We start from the raw sequence: 23,188 nt of genomic DNA, 5'->3' as shown, positions 1-23,188 counted from the left end.
GAATCCTCAGTGCAGGGTGCCCAAGCTTTCTGGGCACCCCCACTGCGAATTGCAGTCCGCAGCCACCCCAGAAAATGGCGCTTTCATTGAAGCACCATCTTCTGGCGCTGTATCCAACTCTTCCAGCTGCCCTGATGCCGGTTGGCTCGCTGGTTAATAATGGAGTTAGGGCTAGCTGTATATTATCAGCTAGCCCTAAGCCCGAAATTCATGGTGTCACGCCAATATTAGACATGGCCACCATGAATTTCTATTAATGATAAAAAAAAAAAACACAACACACAGAAAAATATTTTTATTAGAAATAAAACACAACACAATTAGTGATTCCATCTTTATTGAAATAAAGAACCCCCCTCCGCAGTAATCCTGGGTCAAGGGTCCCGCGCCGTCCAATCCGGATCCAATATCATCTGATCGGTTTGCTGGAAGGCAAACCGATCAGATTATGTGTCAGGTTCAAGGATGTGAATCACATCACACATCAGCTGATTGTATAAAAGCCGATTATACAATCAGCTGATGCATCAGTACAAAAAAAAAAAAATAATACTCACTTATGTGCTGTGCTGATTACCGGCAGCTCCTGGAGTGATCGATTGGACAGGAGTCTGATCCTGTCCGATCGCTGCAGGAGCTGCCGGTAATCAGCTGATGAAGTCCCCTGACGGCAGGATCAGCTGATAGCCGGCCGGGCGCGAAAAAGCCGGCGAGACTACGATCAGCTGATGCGTCAGGTGACTGCATCAGGTGATCCACCGCCAGGTCCTGCAAGCAAGGTCCTGCCCCGGGGAGACTGCACACAGCCAGAGCGGCGGGACCGGGACAGGAGCGGGCATGGCACCGGGACCCTGCAGACAGGTGAGTATATATGACATTTTTTTTTTCTGCTGTTCACTTTGGTTTTCGCCGCTGCCTCCACCTCCCGCCCAGACATTGCGCCGCACGGAGCTGACATGCCCAGGACGGGAGGTGGAGGCAGCGGTGACGGTACCGGGAGGATTCATGCTTCTGTGTTTACCAACAGAAGGAATCCTCTTCCTGTACACGTCACTGTAGTACCCACCCCTTGCGTTTATAGCTGCGTTTTTAGTCATAGAAACGCGGCTATATGCGTTTTTCATTGCGTTGTTGAACATCTCATTGAACTCAATGGGTGAAAAACGCAATGAAAAACGCAGAAATAATTGACATGCTGCATTTTTGTGGTCACCACAAAAACGCAGCTACAAAAATACGCTGTGTGCGGACAGCACTTATGAAAACCCATAGACATTGCTGGGGAAGCAATGTCACTGCGTTTTCAGCACAAAAACGCGGTAAAAAACGCCGCTAAAAACGCGGCAAAAACGCCTAGTGCGCACAAGGCCTAAGGGCTTTCCTGTTTTGAAGCAACTGCAGCTTAGTTCCCCCCCTCCTCTTCTCCTTCAGCCCTCAGCCTGCAAGATGGCGCCCACATGGAGCCCTGGTGTCCCAAGGGGGATGTAATCACAGCTGCTGTATCTTTGGGTACAACTACTCTGTCTTCTGGAAATGTCTTTTTCTCCTCAGGGACACTGTCTCTCCTGTGTTTGGACTGGGACAGCACTGGAGGTTTGACTCAAGGTTGCACTTTGTCTATGTGGAGGTGTTATGGCATTTCAGGGAGGGTTCCAAGTGTCTCCTCCGGGGGAGAAGGTCTTACCTCCATTGTGTCTCGGTGCGTGCTAGGAGCTGTCCCACGGGTATAGTTTCAATCTCCATGTTCTGCTTGGAGCCCTCCTGGAGCTGTGCTTCCAGCCCAGGTCTGTGTCCAGAGCTTGGGGTGATAGCTGGGGATCCTGGCCTGCACACTTGCTGGCTACTTAGGGGTGCTGAATCCTACAGGTATCTTCCGGGGTAGACCCAAATTGGGGTGTTTTGCAGCAGATTGTAAAGTTTAAAGGGACAGTATCGCGTTTTTTTATTTTTGTATTAAAAATAGTGATTCTGAAATCAAGTATTTCTAATACAAAATGAAAATCGTAGCTTATTTACTTTTTCTGTTCTAATTTTACTGTATGCACTGGGGGCCATGTTGGATTTGCTGTGTGTGTAACGACCGTTACACACTCCTTTATGGCAGCCCCTGTGCATAGAGAATAGTGGTCGCTATCCGACCCTATGTTTAACGTTACAGTGGGCGTATGCTGTGACCTGGACGCGCCCCATGGGCTGTCCAGATCATAGCAGAGGGAGGAGTTCAGCCGCCATCATCGTGGAGCTCACAGCGTATGCTGTTTGCTCCACTTCACCCCTGTCAACCGCCGGGATGTGTGAGTACAGGCCGCCTCCCCTCCCCTGCCCTCGTTACCGATGACACCGCCTCCCTCCGCTCTCCCCATCCCTTCGCTCTCCTCAGCCCCCGCTAGTGCCGCCCCTCCCCCTCGCCGTTCCCATCTCCTCAGCCCCCGCTAGTGCCGCCCCTCCCCCCGCCGTTACCGTCTCCGATGACACTTCCTCCCTCCGCTCTCCCCAGCCACCGCTCTGCTCGCCGCTGCTGTGTATGTGTGTGTGCCCTTACCCCACTGCAAGCGAGTACCGCCGCTGATGCTGTCTGCACGGCTGTGTATTATCCCCTCCTGTTTCATACTATCTGCTGAGCCGTGTATCTAATCCTCTCTTGGGTGATACACAGCTCAGCAGACCGCATCACCCAGGACAGGATTAGATACACGGCCGTGCACACAGCATCACCCAGGACAGGATTAGATACACAACTCCGCAGACAGTATCACCCAGGACAGGATTAGATACACAGCTCATCAGACAGTATCTAATCCTGTCCTGGGTGATGCAGTCTGATGAGCTGTGTATCCAATCCTGTCCTGGGTGATACTGTGCTGAGCTGTGTATCTAATCCTCTCCTGGGTGATGCTGTGTGCACGGCCGTGTATCTAATCCTGTCCTGGGTGATGCTGTGTGCACGGCTGTGTATCTAATCCTGTCCTGGGTGATGCTGTGTGCACGGCCGTGTATCTAATCCTGTCCTGGGTGATGCTGTGTGCACGGCCGTGTATCTAATCCTGTCCTGGGTGATGCTGTGTGCACGGCCGTGTATCTAATCCTGTCCTGGGTGATGCTGTGTGCACGGCCGTGTATCTAATCCTGTCCTGGGTGATGCTGTGTGCACGGCCGTGTATCTAATCCTGTCCTGGGTGATGCTGTGTGCACGGCCGTGTATCTAATCCTCTCCTGGGTGATGCTGTGTGCACGGCCGTATATCTAATCCTGTCCTGGTTGATGCGGTCTGCACGGCCGTGTATCTAATCCTCTCCTGGGTGATGCTGTGTGCACGGCCGTGTATCTAATCCTGTCCTGGGTGATGCTGTGTGCACGGCCGTGTATCTAATCCTGTCCTGGGTGATGCTGTGTGCACGGCCGTGTATCTAATCCTGTCCTGGGGATGCTGTGTGCACGGCCGTGTATCTAATCCTCTCCTGGGTGATGCTGTGTGCACGGCCGTGTATCTAATCCTGTCCTGGGTGATGCTGTGTGCACGGCCATGTATCTAATCCTGTCCTGGGTGATGCTGTGTGCACGGCCGTGTATCTAATCCTGTCCTGGGTGATGCTGTGTGCACGGCCGTGTATCTAATACTGTCCTGGGTGATGCTGTCTGCACGGCCGTGTATCTAATCCTCTCCTGGGTGATGCTGTGTGCACGGCCGTGTATCTAATCCTGTCCTGGGTGATGCGGTCTGCACGGCCGTGTATGTAATCCTGTCCTGGGTGATGCTGTGTGCACGGCCGTGTATCTAATCCTGTCCTGGGTGATGCGGTCTGCACGGCCGTGTATCTAATCCTCTCCTGGGTGATGCTGTGTGCACGGCCGTGTATCTAATCCTGTCCTGGGTGATGCGGTCTGCACGGCCGTGTATCTAATCCTGTCCTGGGTGATGCTGTGTGCACGGCCGTGTATCTAATCCTGTCCTGGGTGATGCTGTGTGCACGGCCGTGTATCTAATCCTGTCCTGGGTGATGCTGTGTGCACGGCCGTGTATCTAATCCTGTCCTGTGTGATACTCCTGCTGTCCTTGGTGACACTTTAGACATTTCTGGTCACCAACAAAATGGCTGTGCATTGTGTCCCTACATGTCATTCTCTGTTATCCTTTGTAAACACTCAGATTGGGAGGTGGAGGCGTGCCATCACACACAGGAGAGCAGACTCCGCCCACTTTACTGCAAGCTGTAACGTGAGCTTTTTCCTACAGTGGGATTTCTGTAGGATTTCAGAAGCTGCTCCCCCTAGTGTTTAACAGTGGAAACAGTGGAAAATATTAAACTTTTTAATTTTTTTTTTACATTTTGCTCAATTAAAAAAAGAAAATAATATTTAAATAAAACATTAAAATAATATTACTTTACATTTTTTCAGGTATTTAATTTTTTTTTTTCTGACGATACAGTCCCTTTAAAAAGGTAGTTTTGTGTTCTAGAAGCAGGAGTCCAAGTGAAGTGCTTCTTCCCTGCTAGGTGCCTAGGCCACGCCCCTCTATGCAGTGGTTTTAATTATTTTAAATGCATTTTTTTTATATTCCAAAATGACCATTCTGCAGCTTCCTTTTCATTTACTCTTATATTTTCTTTTGCTGGAGGGCCTAATTAAGGCCACATTCTATAAACTTTTTTTCCCTTGTCTTTTACTTTATGGAGTATAGATTTTCTTGACGAAGTGTTATTGTCTGAGTTGCTTTGCTCTTTGAACAGCAGGTCAGAATTCTGCTTTCCAGCTGCCGTATGGATGTAGAAACCTGTCACCTGTTCATTGACTTCTCTGGCTTAGTGTTTTGAACACGCTTTATGACACTTGCCAAGGATAGAATAAAATTAGAATAAAAAGACAAGCTAAATGCTCCAGAATTCTGGAATAATTTGCACCATAAGCAAGTCCATTCATGACTTGAATCACATTTTTGTGTTTTAGACCCTTTCTGTTCCTTGGCTCACAAGAGAAAGGTGTAGTTTGCTAGAAAATGGGTGCGGCCTATGTGCAGCACCACACGCCAGAATTTTGGTACAATTTTTTTGTCACAAAGTAAGACAACTAATAGATGGTGTACACTTTGAATAGACAGTTTTAAATGCACCAGATATATCAAACTGCAAGAACCACTATGATAAATCTAGCTCATTTTTAAGCCCCGGTACATTATTGCTTTTCGCACTTGTTTATTTGTTTAGGTTTGTACGTTTTTTTCTGTTTGCTCCCAGGTCATTATTGTTTTTGCACCTTTTTTCAATCTATTTTTCCCCCACTTTCTGGTCTAGCAGTTCCAGATGTTTTGGCCTGATTCAATTCATCAATTGCAGCTTTTGAAAGTTTTAAAATTTGGCACAACTGCACTCCAGTCTTCCCCTGGTGTATTTTTGAGTATGTCAGAATTTGGGCACAATTTTGGCAACTTTTGGCCTCCCAAAATTGCAAAAATCAGGTCAAGCCAAAAACCCCATGTTATTGAACTCTGCACCAAATTCATGAATTTACACCATTTTGGTTGATTTTAGTGCCAAAAATAGCAACTAACACCACAAAACAAAAAAAGTAACTTGAGAGCAGCATAATGTAGGGGCAGAGATCATGATTCCAGCAATGTATCACTTACTGGGCTGCTTAGGGTAGTTTTGATAATCTCCTGCTGATTAAACAGTGATTTTATCATTAGAGCACTACTTGGTGTGCTGCCAGGTAGTCCAGCATATTCATGAGCTCTGTATAACTGCTAGATCTGCAGCACAGAAAACATTGATCAAAATGACAGCAATCAGCTCAGTAAGTGACACATCGCTGGAATCAGGGTTTCTGATTCGTCAGAACACCTCTCTGAAGTAAACCGCTTCTGCAAGAGATGTGTGTACATAGCAGTTTATGGGTTCAATAACAAGTCTAAGGGTATGTACATTCATCTGTTAGCAGGCTTTTACTTTTTATTCTGAGAGCAGCATAAAGGCCCCGTCACACTAAGCAACATCGCTAGCAACATCGCTGCTAACGAACAACTTTTGTGACGTTGCTAGCGATGTTGCTGTGTGTGACATCCAGCAACAACCTGGCCCCTGCTGTGAGGTCGTTGGTTGTTGCTGAATGTCCTGGGCCATTTTTTAGTTGTTGCTGTCCCGCTGTGAAGCACAGATCGCTGTGTGTGACAGCGAGACAGCAACAACTAAATGTGCAGGCAGCAGGAGCCGGCTTCTGCGGAGGCTGGTAACCACAGTAAACATCGGGTAACCAAGAAGCCCTGTCCTTGGTTACCCGATATTTACCTTTGTTACCAGCCTCCGCCGCTCTCACTGTCAGTGCCGGCTCCTGCTCTGTGCACATGTAGCTGCAGGACACATCGGGTTAATTAACCCGATGTGTGCTGTAGCTAAAAGAGCAGGGAGCCAGCGCTAAGCATTGTGCGCTGCTCTGTGCACATTTAGCTGCAGCACACATCAGGTAATTAACCCGATGTGTGCTGTAACTAGGAGAGCAGGGAGCCAGCGCTCAGTGTGCGCTGCTCCCTGCTCTCTGCACGTGTAGCTCCGTGCGCTGGTAACCAAGGTAAATATCGGGTTGGTTACCCGATATTTACCTTAGTTACCAAGCGCAGCATCTTCCACGCGGCGCTGGGGGCTGGTCACTGGTTGCTGGTGAGCTCACCAGCAACTCGTGTAGCGACGCTCCAGCGATCCCTGCCAGGTCAGGTTGCTGGTGGGATCGCTGGAGCGTCGCAGTGTGACATCTCACCAGCAACCTCCTAGCAACTTACCAGCGATCCCTATCGTTGTTGGGATCGCTGGTAAGTTGCTTAGTGTGACTGGACCTTTACATAAGAAGCAACTGTTGTAGATTTAGTACAATCAGTATTTTATCAAAGGACTACATCTCAAAGCTGTGCAGACCAGCTAATCTGTTGAACCCTGCCCCTCCCAGTGAATAGTAGCTTGCTTACAATGCAGTGTGTACACAGGAAGTTGCCAGCTATGGGTGTGGGCAGGGTTATACACAGCCCAGAAGACTAAAGCTGGTGTCACACATAACGACGACGACAACGACGTCGCTGCTACGTCACCATTTTCTGTGACGTTGCAGCGACGTCCCGTCGCTGTCGCTGTGTGTGACATCCAGCAACGACCTGGCCCCTGCTGTGAGGTCGCCGGTCGTTGCTGAATGTCCAGCTTCATTTTTTGGTCGTCACTCTCCCGCTGTGACACACACATCGCTGTGTGTGACAGCGAGAGAGCGACTAAATGAAGCGATCAGGAGCCGGCACTGGCAGCTGCGGTAAGCTGTAACCAGCGTAAACATCGGGTAACCAAGGGAAGACCTTTCCCTGGTTACCCGATGTTTACGCTGGTTACCAGCCTCCGCTCTTGCTGCCAGCGCCGGCTCCTGCACTGTGACATGTGGCTGCAGTACGCATCGGGTAATTAACCCGATGTATACTGTAGCAAGGAGAGCAAGGAGCCAGCGCTAAGCAGTGCGCGCGGCTCCCTGCTCTCTGCACTGTGACATGTAGCTGCAGCACACATCGGGTTAATTAACCCGATGTGTGCTGCAGGAGAGCAAGGAGCCAGCGCTAAGCGCGGCTCCCTGCTCTCTGAACTGTGACATGTAGCTGCAGCACACATCGGGTTAATTAACCCGATGTGTGCTGCAGGAGAGCAAGGAGCCAGCGCTAAGCGCGGCTCCCTGCTCTCTGCACATGTAGCACAGCGACCTTATGATCGCTGCTTCTGCTGTGTTTGACAGCTAAGCAGCGATCATAACAGCGACTTACAAGGTCGCTGTTACGTCACCGAAAATGGTGACGTAACAGCGACGTCGTTGTCGCTGTCGTTTAGTGTGACACCAGCTTTAGCTCTGCTATATCTTTATCAGACAACAGATCTTCTATGAAAACTACACCAAGCAGTCGAGTAAGTGATACATAGCTGAAATCAGGCTTTCTTACCCTTTTATTATGCTTATCTCAGATTACACACCAAGAACCTACTGACAGATTCACTTTTTACCCCTTCATGACCAATGACGTACTGGTACATCATCGGCCATGTCGTGGTAATAATCGCTGGCTGCTGCGGTGAGCCGGCGGTGATCCCCCGCACACGTCTGCTGATTTGATCAGCGGACAAGTGGAGTTAACAGGTGCAGGTGGATCCGCGACTTGGGCTACATGCGCACGCTGCATCTTTTGCTGCATTTTTGCTGCGTTTTTGGCTGCAGTTTTCTTGTCAGAACTTTCTGAAATTTGACTTCCCAGCAAAGTCTGAGAAGTCAGATTTGGTATGCGCACATTGCAGTTTGTCAGCGCTTTATTTGTTAAAAGTTTGTGACAAAAATAAAATGCATCATGTTTATTCTTCCTGCGTTTTTGTCAACATTTGTCACAAAAACGCAGCAAAAACGCATGTTGTGAAAAACGCACCGAAAACGCACCGAAATGCAGCAAAAATCTACCTACAATTACAAAGATTTTTTGTGACATTTCCAGGCTCTCTGACAGCGTGCAGTTTTGGCTTCAGTTTGTGAACACAAAAAGATACAGCGTGCGCATGTAGCCTTAGATTGTGCTGTCAGAATGTGACAGCGTGATTTAAATAGTCACGACGGGGATCATGCTGTTCAACTTCGCCATCAGCGGACCCAGTGACGCGACCGCGAGGAGCCGATGGTTGCCATGGTAGTGATGATGGGTCATGTGATGACCCCTTTCGCTATCATGATGTACTTCCTTTAAGAGCCGATAGAGTGCCGCCTGTAACAGGAACGCTCCATTTTTGCTGATCAGAGCTGTACAGCGATCAGTCTGTGGATCCATAAAGTTCCCTAGGAAGACTAATAAAATAAATAAAAAATGTATAAAAAAAACTAAACAAACTAAAAGTTCAAATCACCCCTCATTCGCACCATTGAAAACCAAACAAAAGAATAAAAAAATTATGGTACACATTTGGTATTGCCGTGTTTAGAAATGCCCGATTTATCAAAATTATGAAATCAATTAATCTGATCGGTACATGGCATGGTGAGAAAGAAAATTCCAAATGCCAAGATTACGTGGTGTTTTGTTGTTTGTTTGTTTTTTTTGTTTTTTTTCTTTTGGTCTCCTAAAATTTTTGATAAAATGCAATAACAGGCGATCAAAATGTAGCATACAAAAAAAATGGTATCATTAAAAAGCCCAGCTCAAGACATAAAAAATAAGCCTACACAATAGGATAAAGAGTTGCACACAAGTCACAATGTATATGGGAATGATGAAAAGCAAAACTGCTATGGGAATACTAGACTGAAAAATACAATGGACTATCTGAAAAAGTGAAAAAACATGAAAAATGAAATATGCATAACTGCTATGAATAATAGGAATATGAGATGTTTAGCCATTGTATTGATCAATGCAAAAGAGCCCCAAAACAAACGCCAAGGTAATCTCTATTTTTGAGGTCCCTAGCCTATATGTAACCTCACCTGCATAGCAGTTATGCATATTTCATTTTTCATGTTTTTTCACTTTTTTAGAAAGTCCATTGTATTTTTCAGTCTAGTATTCCCATAGCAGTTTTGCTTTTCAACATTCCCCTATACATTGTGACTTGTGTGTAACTCTTTATCCTATTGTATAGTTATGTTTTTTGAGTCTTGCACCATGTTCACACCATTGGTGTTCCAGACATACATAAAAAACAAGCCATCACTGAGCCCCGGATCATGAAAAATGATAATGCTACGGGTCGCAGAAAGTGGCGCTAAAAGCGCAATTTATTTTTTTTTTACAAACTTCTAAAAATGTTTTAACCCCTGAGATAAAAGCAAAAGTATACATGTTTGGTAGCTACGAACTCATACTGACCTGAGGCATCATACGACACATCAGTTTTACCATACAGTGAACACTGTGAATAAAATACCCCCCAAACTACCGTGCAATTGCACTTTTTTTGCAATTTCACCACACTTGGAATTTTTTTCCCATTTCCCAGTACACTATATGGTAAAACTAATGGTTGCATACAAAAGTACAACTCGTCCCGCAAAAAAACAAGCCCTTATATGGCAAAATTGATGGAAAAATAAAAAAAAATGGATCTTGGAAGAAGGGGAGCAAAAAATGGAAAATCGCCTGGAGGTGAAGGTTAACCGATCAGTGGGGTCCAAAGACCTCTGACCGACACCCCCCCCCCCACCACCACTGATCACCAACAACATGCAGTGCTTGTAATACATGAAAATGTTTATAAAATTACTCTTTAAAGATCTAAGCTGTAATCCTTGTATCCTGGCCATCATGACATTAGATACTTTGTTAGTAGTTCCTTACACATCAAACATTCAATACTTTACAAATAATGATTTCACAATTTATACTGAAATCTGAGCCTAGCATTGCATGTACTGTTTCACAATTTACCTTTTTTTTCTTTTTTCTTTTTTTTTTTAATTTAAAGATGGATCTAAAGATTTCCCAACAACGCATTCAAGAATAGTTTCTTCTGCAAGCAACCCAGACCTTTTAGGCGGATGGAATTCATGGGATGAGCCTTCTTTCAAACCCAATGCGTTTCTTCCAAAGTCTAATAAATTGCCCTTTGAAGGTATAAGATGCCATTACTTTATAAAGCTTATATACCTAAGGCTACTTTCACACATCCGGTTTGAGCCGTGCGGCTCAATCCGGCTGTGAAACCTATGCAACGGATGCGGTGAAAACACCGCATCCTTTGCATAAAGTGTTTACATGCGGCCGGTCCGTTTTTTTCCGGTTGCGGCACGCTACTGATCATGCGCAGTGGAAAAAACCGCATGCGGCGGTCAGATGCGATTTTTGCCGCATCCGGCATCCATAGGCATGCATTGAAAATGCGCCGCAGCGGCCGGATGCGTCGCGATGCGTTTTTTTTTTTTGCCGGAGCAAAAAATGTTGCAGGGAACGTTCGATCCGGCCGCGGCATCGGCTAAATCTGCCGCATGCGGCAAAAACCGGACCGAACGCAAGCCCATGCGGCACAATACGGCACTAATGTAAGTCTATGCAAAAAAAAACGCAACCGGCGGCAAAAAAAAAGGTTGCGGTTTTTCTGCAGAGTGCGGTATTGTGCCGCATTGCAGAAACCGGAGGTGTGAAAGTAGCCTAAGCAAGCAAACAAGATTGGGCATCAGTTTGTTAAAGTAAAAGTAATTTACCTTTCCTTGAATAAAATGGGTATGCCAGTAAGTACAAGTATGATCTTTCCACAAGAGTTATCCTGTGTATAAATGGTACAGGGCTGTGTATGAGATCAGTCCTCTGCTCCCTCTGGCAGTCCCATAGAAAATGAATGAGGAAGCTGCTCTTGTGCCACCAGATTAGTGGAGAGCTTTTGTTTTATACTCTCAATCTCATAGGTAATAGCTTTTTCTTTATCGTTCCTATGGGAGACCCAGACATTGGGTGTATAGCTTCTGCCTCCGGAGGACACACAAAGTACTACACTCAAAAGTGTAGCTCCTCCCTCTGAGCTTATACACCCCCTGGAAAACCAGATCTAGCCAGTTTATCGCTTTGTGTTCAGGAGGCATACATCCACACATGCATTCTCATCTGATTTTTCATTTTTGGAAAGAGTTTAAAGAAAAGCGGGTCCTCTGGACCCCCGGCATGTCCCTTCTCACCCCACTGTGTCGGCGGTGCTGTTAAGGTTGATTCCAAGGCTGGAGCCTTACATGCCGTGCTCCTTCACCATCCCTCTGGGCTCTGGCTTGAAGTGGGAGCCAGCACGGTTCTCCATGCTTGGCAGGAGACCGGTCTCCATCCGCAGCCCTTCAGGATCCTGCTGAGCCGGAGCACCCATCCCCAGGGACTTGGAACCCTGCGTCTCAGCAAGCTAAGTACCTGAGACGTTTATATATTGGGGGTCCCTGTACTTTATTGTGGTGGGTGAGTGTGCTGAGTGATTTTTATGACATTTCCGGCGGGTTCTCTGGCTGTCGCCTGAGAACCGCGCCTATGGTGCCTGCGCGCCGGCCGCTCAAATTTAGGCCCCGGCTTCGCCGGAGGCCTACTTTCGGTTTCACTGCCCTCGCATGTCACTCATGCAGAGGGACAGTGTGGCTCCGCCCAGCGGCCGTTCTGCACAGGGGAGGGACACTCCTCTCTGGGTACATGTCTCCTCCCCTGTAAGTCTCTTTGGCCCTCCAGATCCCGCTCTCAGAGTAGGTCCCGCCCCCTCTCTTCGCTCCGGCGCCATTTTATCAGCGTTTTCTCTGCGATCAGCACTAGCTGCAGCATCCCTGCTGAGGTGCTTGGGGGTCCGGGCTCCGGGATCTGGAGGGCACACAAACCGCTCCAGCGGTCTGGTAAGCCACAACCTTTGGTTGTGGACCTCTGTATATACTCTCTGGGGGTCCTTCTGGCAGAGCCCCACTCCAGCAGCATGTCTCACACGAGGAGCAAGGCTCCAAAGCTGTATTCAGTGTGCACTGCATGTAAGCTCCTACTGCCTGAACCGAGCATCTATCCACATTGTGATGCCTGCTCTGACCTGACGATGCCTCAGCCTGGAATCGCACCCCCAGTGGTCTCTCCGGCTGCTCCGGCTCCTGTGGCTGAACCCCCGGCTTGGGTATAATCCTTATCTAGGTCTATCTCCCAGTCTTTTGCCGACTCCATGGGACAGCTGTCCAGGACTTTGCTGAACATGCATCAGCCCCCTTCACAGGGTGCCTCTGCTGCTAGGGCTTTCTCAGCGGAGCTCACAGAGGATTCCTCATCTGGTCCCAGACCCCGTGCTCCTAAGAGGAGACGCAGGGCTCCCTCTCCTTCTTCGTCCCGCGGCTCTGTTTCAGAACCTGACTCGCAGGACGAGGAGGATGCCTTTACAGGGGGCTCGGAGGCTAACTCCATGTGCCCCATTGATCTGTCCGAAAGTGACTCAGATGTTAGTGATTTGATTGCGTCCATTAATTCTGTACTGGATCTCAATCCGCCAGTATCAGAGGAACAACCCTCTCTGGCAGAAAAGCACCAGTTTACCTCGCCTAAAAGGACAAAGAGTGTGTTCTTTAACCACTCCAGTTTTCAGGTCGCTGTGACCAAACCTAGGGCCTGTCCTGACAAACGCTTCCCAAAGCGTAGTTCTGATGACCGTTTTCCCTTTCCACCTGAGGTGGTTAAGGAGTGGGCTCATTCACCAAAGGTAGACCCCCCGGTGTCTAGACTCTCAGCCCGGACCGTTGTATCAGTGGCTGATGGCACCTCTCTTAAGGATTCCACTGACCGCCAGGTTGACCTTCTGGCCAAATCTGTATATGAGGCGGCAGGGGCCTCGTTCTCCCCAACTTTTGCAGCAGTGTGGGCTCTCAAAGCCATCTCTGCTTCTCTAGAGGAGAACTGGTTACCTTAACTTCCCAAGCTTCAGCTTTTTCATCCTATGCCATGTCTGCCATGCTGGAGGCTTCTCACCGCACTGCGGTGGCTTCGGCTAATTCCCTCGCTATCCGCAGGATCTTGTGGCTTTGAGAGTGGAAGGCAGATGCTTCCTCAAAAAAGTTCCTTGCTGGACTCCCTTTTGCTGGGTCCCGGCTGTTGAACAGCTGGATGAAATTATTAAGGAAGCTACTGGCGGGAAGAGTACTTCCATGCCACAAACCAAAACCAGGAAACCTATCCAGGGTAGGAATCAGTCGAGGTTTCGTTCCTTTCGTTCCTCCAACTGGTCGTCCTCTAAGCCCTCGGCCTCGTCCACGAACTCAGCCAAGGACCAAAAATCCAACTGGCGCACAAAAGCGCGTCCACAGAAGACCGCAGGAGCTGCTGCCACTAAGGCAGCCTCCTCTTGACTATCTGTCCGCGCCAGCAACGTCCTTAGTCAGTGGCAGGCTCTCCCACTTTGGCGACATGTGGTTTCAACACGTCTCCAATCAGTGGGTGCGGGATGTAATCTCCCACGGCTACAGGATAGAATTCTCTTCCAGCCCGCCAAACAGATTTTTTCTGTCAACTCCCCCCTGCTCCAAGGCCGCCGCCTTCTCTCAGGCCGTGGCATCCTTGCAGGCCAACGGAGTAGTTGTACCGGTTCCCGCCCGGGAACGGTTCAGAGGTTTCTACTCAAATCTCTTCCTAGTCCCCAAAAAGGACGGTTCCTTCCGGCCCATCCTGGATCTCAAGCTTCTCAACAAGCATGTTCAGGTGCGGCATTTTCGCATGGAGTCTCTGCGGTCAGTCATTGCCTCAATGACCCAAGGGGATTTCCTGGCATCCATCGACATCAGAGATGCCTATCTGCATGTGCCAATTGCAGTTTCACACCAGCGTTGGCTACGTTTTGCAATCGGAGAGGAACATTTCCAATTCGTGGCTCTCCCCTTCGGGTTAGCCACGGCCCCTCGGGTATTCACCAAGGTCATGGCAGCAGTGGTTGCGGTTCTGCACCTCCAGGGGTTGGCAGTGATTCCTTACCTGGACGACCTTCTAGTCAAGGCTTCATCCAGCGCAGACTGTCAGCGGAGTGTCTCGCTCACTCTCGCCACTCTAGCCCAATTCGGGTGGCTTGTCAATCTGTCCAAATCCACTCTGACTCCGACCCAGAAGCTCACGTACCTAGGGATGCAGTTCGAGACTCTGCCGGCATTTGTGAAGTTGCCCTTAATCAAACAGCGGTCCCTCCAACTGGCGGTGCGCTCTCTGCTGAGGCCCAGCCGTTATTCCATCATGCACCTGATGCAGGTGCTGGGTCAGATGGTGGCGTCAATGGAGGCTGTTCCCTTTGCCCAGTTCCATCTGCGGCCACTGCAGCTGGACATTCTCCGCTGTTGGGACAAGCGGCCTTCCTCCTTGCACAGGTTAGTGGCTCTGTCGCCACAGACCAGGAGCTCTCTTCAGTGGTGGTTCGGCCCCTCTCTCTGTCTCAGGGGCGCTCCTTCCTGGCTCCGTCCTGGGTGATTCTCACCACGGATGCCAGTCTTTCTGGCTGGGGAGCGGTATGTCTCCACCACTGAGCGCAGGGCACTTGGACTTCGTCCGAGTCAGCCCTCTCGATCAATGTGCTGGAAATCAGAGCCGTGCTTCTGGCTCTCCTAGCTTTTCACCACCTATTGGCGGGCAAGCACATCCGAGTCCAGTCAGACTACGCGACAGCGGTTTCCTACATCAATCACCAAGGCGGGACATGCAGCCGCCTGGCAATGTTGGAGGTTCAATGGACGGAGGACTCCAAGTCCACCATATCCGCAGTCCACATCCCAGGCGTGGAAAACTGGGAAGCAGATTATCTCAGCCGTCAAACCGTGGACAGTGGCGAGTGGTCCCTGCATCCGGCAGTGTTTCAGTCAATCTGCCGCGAGTGGGGCACTCCGGACGTGGACCTAATGGCATCCCGTCACAACAACAAGGTTCCGGTTTACGTGGCTCGCTCCCACGATCCTCAGGCATTCGCCGCGGACGCTCTGGTTCAAGACTAGTCCCAGTTTCGTCTGTCCTACGTGTTTCCTCCTCTAGCTCTCTTGCCCAGAGTTCTGCGCAAGATCAGAATGGAGGGCCGTCGAGTCATCCTCATTGCTCCGGACTGGCCCAGGCGAGCTTGGTACCCAGACCTGCTCCATCTGTCCGTAGAGGTGCCGTGGCATCTTCCGGACCGTCCAGACCTTCTCTCACAAGGTCCGTTTTTCCGCCAGAATTCTGCGGCTCTCAGATTGACGACGTGGCTCTTGAGTCCTGGATCTTGACGGCTTCTGGTATCCTCCCTGAGATCATCTCCACTATGACTCGGGCCCGTAAGTCTTCCTCTGCCAAGATCTATCACAGGACTTGGAAAATTTTCCTGTCCTGGTGTCGCTCTTCCGGCCATTCTCCTTGGCCTTTTTCCTTGCCGATCCTTCTGTCTTTTCTATAGTCCGGTCTGTAGCTGGGACTGTCCCTCAACTCTCTCAAGGGACAAGTCTCGGCTCTGTCAGTGCTGTTCCAGCGGCGTATCGCCCGGCTGGCTCAGGTCCGCACCTTCATGCAAGGTGCGTCTCACATCATTCCGCCTTACCGGCGGCCCTTGGATCCCTGGGACCTCAATTTGGTTCTCACGGTTTTGCAGAAACCCCCCTTTGAGCCTCTTAGGGAGGTTTCTTTGTTTCGTCTTTCACAGAAAGTGGTCTTTCTAGTGGCCATAACTTCCCTCAGGAGAGTCTCTGATTTGGCTGCGCTCTCTTCGGAGTCACCTTTTTTGATTTTTCATCAAGATAAGGTGGTTCTCCGTCCGACTCCGGACTTTCTCCCTAAGGTGGTTTCTCCTTTCCACCTTAACCAGGACATTACCCTACCTTCCTTTTGTCCGGCTCCTGTTCATCGCTTTGAGAAAGCGTTGCATAATCTGGATCTGGTGCGGGCGCTCCGGATCTATGTGTCTCGCACCGCTGCTCTTAGGTGGTGCACCTCTCTTTTTGTGCTAACCACAGGTCGGCGTAAGGGCCTCTCTGCTTCTAAGCCGACCTTAGCCGTTGGATTAGGTCGACCATTTCAGATGCCTACCAGTGTTCTCAAGTGCCTCTCCCGCCGGGGATCAAGGCACACTCGACCAGAGCTGTCGGTGCCTCTTGGGCTTTCAGGCACCAGGCTACGGCTCAGCAAGTCTGTCAGGCTGCCACTTGGACTAGCCTGCATACCTTTTCAAAGCACTACCAAGTGCATGCTCATGCTTCGGCAGAGGCGAGCTTGGGCAGACGCATCCTTCAGGCGGCTGTCGCCCCTTTTGTGAAGTTAGGCTCCGCCTACTTCTCAGTTTTTTTGTTTATTCCCACCCATGGACTGCTTTGAGATGTCCCAATGTCTGGGTCTCCCATAGGAACGATAAAGAAAAAGAGAATTTTGTTTACTTACCGTAAATTCTTTTTCTTATAGTTCCGTATTGGGAGACCCAGCTCCCTCCCTGTTGCCTATTGGCAGTTTCTTGTTCCGCGTGTTATCACCGGCTGTTGTCGTGTACAGAGTCTCCGGTTGTTCCGGTTCTTGCTCTGTTTTTACTTGTGGGTGGCTATTCTCCTTCAGCTTTTGCACTACACTGGCTAGATCTGGTTCTCCAGGGGGTGTATAAGCTCAGAGGGAGGAGCTACACTTTTGAGTTTAGTACTTTGTGTGTCCTCCGGAGGCAGAAGCTATACACCCAATGTCTGGGTCTCCCAATACGGAACTATAAGAAAAAGAATTTACGGTAAGTAAACAAAATTCTCTTTTTTTTGAGAATACATAATTTGTAGTAGCTGTATTACCCCTTTTAGGTATCCTTCTTACTATTTGGCATCTTTTAAGTTCCTTTGTTTTATAAATGTTCTTAAACCACCTCTGTAATATAAAGTAAATATAAGCTGTGACTTAGTTATATCCAGTGAGTATGGTCAGCTATAGTGGTTGCCTACTGAAGGATAAGGGATCAGTAGTAGGGAGCCAACGGAACGGCTCGGTGTACAGCTCCACAACCACACTGCGCAGTATAGAAAATGAACATTTACATTGACAACGCAGCAGCCTACAAGGTTTTGGTTAGACTTGGAGGGACTGGCGTTCTACACAGTTACGTGAACTCTTAAATACAGCATGTTAGAATGCTGTATATAAGAGCTCACTGGTTGTGGCCGTAGCTTATAGTCACCAAATCTGGTGACCGTTTCGCTTTTAAAGAGCAGATTTTCTTATATAACCTGAAGCCAGTGCTATACTGGTGCTATCATTCTGATTCTATACATACCTTTAGTTGTCAGCTAGGATGTATAGTTTTTGAAACACAAGCAAGTAAAGCTTGTAAAATGAACAGTTTTTTGATTGGCAGCAGCTGATAGCTGGGGTGGGGTTTGATAGTGATTTCAGTCACCCGACCTGTCCGTCCTCCACCTATCTATTACTTATGCTAATTCCATTATAGACGCTTGTGGCTGTAAATCATGGTGGCTAAAAGGACCTTGCTGACGTCATACCCATGTGACCAGAAGGGGAGGGGCCTCAGCCAACAGAAAAATAATTTTGCTTCCTTGTATCAGTTTTGGCTTAGGCCCTGACCCTTCTGGTCACATGGGTATGACATCATTATAGGTCCTTTTAGCAACCATGGTTTAGCCACAACCATTAGTAAAACACTTCTATAATGGAATTAGCATAAATAATAGGGGGAGGAGGAGCGGCAGGGGGGAGGGAATCACTATCAAAACCCACCCCAGCTATTAGCAGCTGCTGTCACTCAAAAAATCTGCTCATTTTACAAACTTTAGTTGCCTGTATTTCAAAACGTATACATCCTAGCTGACCATTAAAAGTATGTATAGAATCAGCCTGATAGTGCCAGTATAGCACTGGCTTTAGGTTATACAGTGGCATGCAAACGTTTGAGCACCTCTGGTCAAGTTTACTGATATTCTGAACAATTAAGCAAGTTGAAAATGAAATTATCTGTAAAAGCCATAAAGTTAAGGATAACACCTATCCTCTGCATTTTAGACAAAAAAAAAATCTAGATATATTTTACATTTTTAAATTCACAACAAAAAATAAAGATGGCCAATGCAAAATATTGGGTACCCTGCATGGTTAGTACCCTGCAGCACCCCCTTTGGCAAGTATCAAAGCTTGTAAATGTTTTTTGTAGCCAGCCAAGAGTCTTTCAATTCTTGTTATTTTCATGCTTTCTTACTTGGAAAAGTCTTCTTGTTCTGTAAGATTCCTGGGTCCTCTTGCATGCACTAGTCTTTTGCGGTCTAGCCTCAGATTTTCAATGATGTTCAGATCAGAGGACTGTAAGGGCCATTGTAAAACCTTCAGCTTGTACCTTTTGACATAGGCTAATGTGGATTTTGAATTGTGTTTTAGGATCCTTATCCATTTGTAGAATTCATCCTCTTTTCAACTTCAGCTTTTTTTACAGATGGTGTTATGGTTGCTTGAAGAATTTGTTAAACTTTCATTTAATCCATTCTTCCCTCTACCAGTGAAATGTTCCCAGTGCCATTGGATAGAACACAACCCAAAGCATGATTAATCCACCCCCATGCTTAATGGTTGGTGAGATGTTCTTGTCATGACATTCTGTCTCCTTTTTTTCCCAAACATTTGGTTTGATCATTGTGGCCAAGGAGTTCTATTTTAACCTCATCAGTTAACACGACTTGTTTCCAAAATACATCAGTCTTGTTTAGATGTTATTTTGTATACTTCTGATGCTAAATTTTATGGTTAGGACGCAGGAGAGGTTTTTTTCAGATGACTCTTCCATGAAGGCCATTTTTCTGTAGGTTTCTCTGAACAGTAGAACAATGTACCACAACTCCAGAGTCGGCTAAATCTTCCTGAAGGACTTTTGCAGTGAAGTGAAGGTTCTGATTTGCCACTGTAGCAATCCTACGAGCAGCTCTCACAAATTTTGCTTGGTTTTCCAGACCTTATCCTGACCTCCACTGTTTCTGTAAGTGCCATTTCTGAATTACTTTTCGAACTGAGGAAAGGGCAACTTGAAAACGCTTTGCTATTCTACGCTTTTCTAGCTTTATTCTGCTTTGTGGGCCTTCACCATTTTGATTTTCAGAGTGCTAGGCAGCTGCTTTGAAAAACCCATGGCTGTTGTTTTATTTGCACAAGGTTAGAGGAAGCTGGGTTTTTATAAAGCTGTGAAATTTGCATCACATGCCCTTTCCTAACTATGATAATGAACAAGCCACAAACCTAACAGGCTAATTAAGGTCTGAAATGATCTGAGCACACAAATCTCCAAGGGTGTTCAAACTTTTGCATTGGCCCATTTTCATTCTTGTAGTTTTTAAAATGTTAAAGATGAAAATATTTTTTTTGTTCTTACCTAAAATATAAAGGAAATGTGTCATCGTTAACTTTATGCCTTTTAGAGATCATTTCATTTTCAACTTAAATGTTCACAATAACAGTAATTTTGATCAGTGGTGCTCAAACTTCTGCATAGCACTGTGAAAATCCTTGTGATTGGTGCGCTTTAAGGCGTCTGTCCTTAGACTGACACTACTAATCAGACAGAGTTCTAACAAGAAGAAACTGAACACCAATGAATATATTAAATATAATATTTTTATTTATATAGCGCCAACATATTCCACAGCGCTTTACAATTCAGAGGGGACATATACAGACAACGAGACGTTATAAAATAACAAAATTCGAATACCAAGAGGAGTGAGGGCCCTGCTCGTAAGCTTACAGTCTGGGAATAGGTTCATATATTTTCATTAGGGAAAACAACAAATCTAATATATAAAGCTCAGTGTGTGTGTGTGTGTGTGTGTGTGTGTGTCCGCTAAAGGAATCCGCACCGTCGCATTTACAATCACGACATTTTGCACAGACGCCTCATGTGACCCAGGGAACATCATAGACTATGTTTCGACGGGAAAATTTAACCCCACTCTTTACAGTTAATCTCCAAAATCCTGCTTCCATTAAACTGAATAGGTGGGAGCTGCAGGCTATTAATAGCAACTGTCAGTGGATGCTATAGGAACAAAATAAACTGTTAGTATAAGAAGCATGTGTGAGGGAATAAGATGTTGGTGGGGAGACGGATAGAGAGAGAGAGAGACAGACAGAGACGGCCCTGGGAAAGAGACGGCCCTGGGAAAGAGACGGACAGACAGACACACATATAGAGACAGACACAGAGAGAGAGACAGACAGAAACAGAGATGGAGACAGACTGATACAAATACAGAGGGATAGAAACAGAAAGACACAGACAGACACACACATACAGAGACTGGGAGAGAGACCGTTACTATTCCGGGCAACGCCAGGGTACTACAGCTAGTTTTAAATAAAGGTGGCCTGGAATTGTTACTTCATGGAAAATGCAAGTATGAAGTAAAACTGATCTATCAGGATGACTCTTTACATTGTAGCTTCTTTAGTTTTCATGAAAACATCTTCTAGTTGTTGTAACTCATTTATTTTCCTTCTCAATCTCTTAGGTTCATCCCTTACACCAACCAGTCTGAGCACATCCAGTTCATCCTTTGTTCAAGCAAAGCCCTCCAGTTTTGACCCATTTGCAGATATTGATAGTATAAGGTCTTCGTACCAAAACAAAGGTAATCCATTGCTTTTAGTTAGTACCACCTCAATGTCCTAGAGAGAAGTCCAGCTGCCTAATCCACAGAACCTAAAATGATCATGCATGTAGCTTTGTTTCATGTACTAAAGAGTTCTACATGGCTTCTGATGAAGTCCAGACTTCAGTGTCTGATCATTCTTATGCTTCTTTTGCCATCCATTATGAAGCTTTTAACAGGTTTCTCTTGTTTTTCAGCATCTTCCACACCATTTTCTGCCCGGACCAATGACAAGTCATTTCAGAATAACCACTCCAAACAAACTCCTAAACAACCAAGCACGAACACTTCATTGCAATCTCAGCCTAAGCCTGGCATCAGCACCAAACCCGCTTACATTGGAAATTTTAGTGTGATCGGTGGCAGAGAAGAAAGAGGCATAAGGGCTCCAGGATTTGGCAAGCCAAAATTTGGGGGTTTTTTTTCCCTTATTTTCAGTTTTTCTATTTTTTCCCCCTCCATTTAAATTGTGTGTGTGTGTATTATATATAATTATATGTTTTTTGTTTTTTTTCTTTTATAAAAGGGCCAAAACCAAAAGTGACAGAGAGTGACTTTGGAGATTTGCTCACCAATCAGGGATTTTCAGCAAAAATTGACAGAAAGGGTTCAAAGACAATTGCTGAAATGAGAAGACAAGAGATGACTAGAGACATGGATCCCCTAAAATTAAAGGCAAGTAATGTACTGGATGTTCCTAATCATTCCACTGAATAACCTCATCCAGTTTCTCCCTGGCCTTAAATGGCAGATAATGAAGGAGACATGATCAGTAGAAGTAGGTTTGCTTTTTTTTTCTCTTTTTTTTTTTTTTTGCTTTATCAGTTTCTTTTGGCTTTAAGTCCTTGTTTAACACCTAGAATGTTGTGCTCAGATTAGGTAACAGAAAGCTGGCGACATATTCCCTTTAATATTACTTGTTCCTATTCTTACTCTAGATTTTAGATTGGATTGAAGGAAAAGAGCGAAACATAAGAGCTTTAATTTCTACACTTCACACCGTGCTTTGGGAAGGCGAAACAAAATGGAAACCAGTAAATATGTCTGAGCTGGTAACACCAGATCAAGTGAAGAAATACTACAGGAAAGCAGTGCTTGTGGTTCATCCCGACAAGGTAAGACTTCTTATTTGATCAGCTCCTGTACCCGTGATTTCTGTTGATTACAAAACCAAAAGTCAGGCAAGCTGATTAGCTAAGGGAAGCGCCATTTGCCACTTCTTTCCCATTCAGTAGCACAGTAGGCCACATAGGAAATTTCTTCAGATTTTAGAAGTGTCTCCACCAAATCTTGCTGTGTATGAACATACTCCAGATGTATAATATAAATGCATATGCAAGAGAGTCGATTAATACTGTAATATATTTTTTTATTTTAGGCCACTGAACAACCATATGAACAATATGCCAAAATGATATTCATGGAGCTGAATGATGCCTGGTCAGAATTTGAAAATCAAGGATCCCGAGCCCTTTTTTAAGATGTCACCTCTTTAAAGACCTACATCCATTGTATATCTGGTCTGTTTTTAGTCTATTCCACTCTGGTTTTAAGCTGTTCTCCAAATGCCAGAACACAATCTATTTATACATACAATAGGATAGTTTACAGTTGATCTTTTCCTTATTAAGGACTGGCACCTTATTATTTGATGTAATTGCATTCCATACCATATGTTTTAGGGCATTATTCACACCATCAGTGAGGGGGAAAAAAAACTGTTGGACTTGCCTGATCGTGAGCAGTGGATTGCAGTTTATATACCAAGCCTGGCATCCTGATGTATTTAATGATGGACTCTAATTACTTGATGAGATTGTTTTCTAAAAATTGCTAGATGTAAATTTTTCAGTTATAGTAAATATGTAATCATTAAAATTGCATTGTGTACAAAATTAAACACTTTTCTTCAAACCTGTATTTTTTTTTTCATTGTCTGAATGGTGAAAAACTACTTGTGAATATTCGCTTCTTATTGAGGCTCTCAGAAGTTTATAGAACACTACTGTTCCTTGAGAGGTTGTGCTGGGGCCCTGTTCATGAGATAAGTCCCAGCATTGGATTTATAGTCAACATAAGACGTCAAAACAAGGTATACAGTTTG

The 23,188-nt window shown here is 46.5% G+C and overlaps 1 protein-coding gene across 2 annotated transcripts in view; it reads left to right on the top strand.

The window, feature by feature from the left end:
- The window catches only part of GAK (cyclin G associated kinase), a 414,917-nt gene extending 391,919 nt beyond the window's left edge, over positions 1–22,998 (top strand). Inside the window, exons 23-28 of one of the 2 annotated variants that reach the window (XM_075352640.1) lie at positions 10,455–10,601; positions 20,944–21,063; positions 21,282–21,500; positions 21,611–21,759; positions 22,023–22,199; positions 22,463–22,998. In XM_075352640.1, coding sequence (XP_075208755.1) covers positions 10,455–10,601; positions 20,944–21,063; positions 21,282–21,500; positions 21,611–21,759; positions 22,023–22,199; positions 22,463–22,564 — 914 coding nt within the window. In that variant the 3' untranslated portion in view covers positions 22,565–22,998. The remainder of the gene's footprint in view (positions 1–10,454; positions 10,602–20,943; positions 21,064–21,281; positions 21,501–21,610; positions 21,760–22,022; positions 22,200–22,462) is intronic. The other variant, XM_075352641.1, reaches the window with a different exon arrangement.
- Positions 22,999–23,188: the final 190 nt, after the last annotated feature.

The sequence above is a fragment of the Anomaloglossus baeobatrachus genome, chromosome 1, assembly GCF_048569485.1.
Source record: "Anomaloglossus baeobatrachus isolate aAnoBae1 chromosome 1, aAnoBae1.hap1, whole genome shotgun sequence".
In the NCBI taxonomy this organism is placed as follows: domain Eukaryota; kingdom Metazoa; phylum Chordata; class Amphibia; order Anura; family Aromobatidae; genus Anomaloglossus; species Anomaloglossus baeobatrachus.
This window is presented reverse-complemented; position numbering and strand designations above follow the sequence as displayed.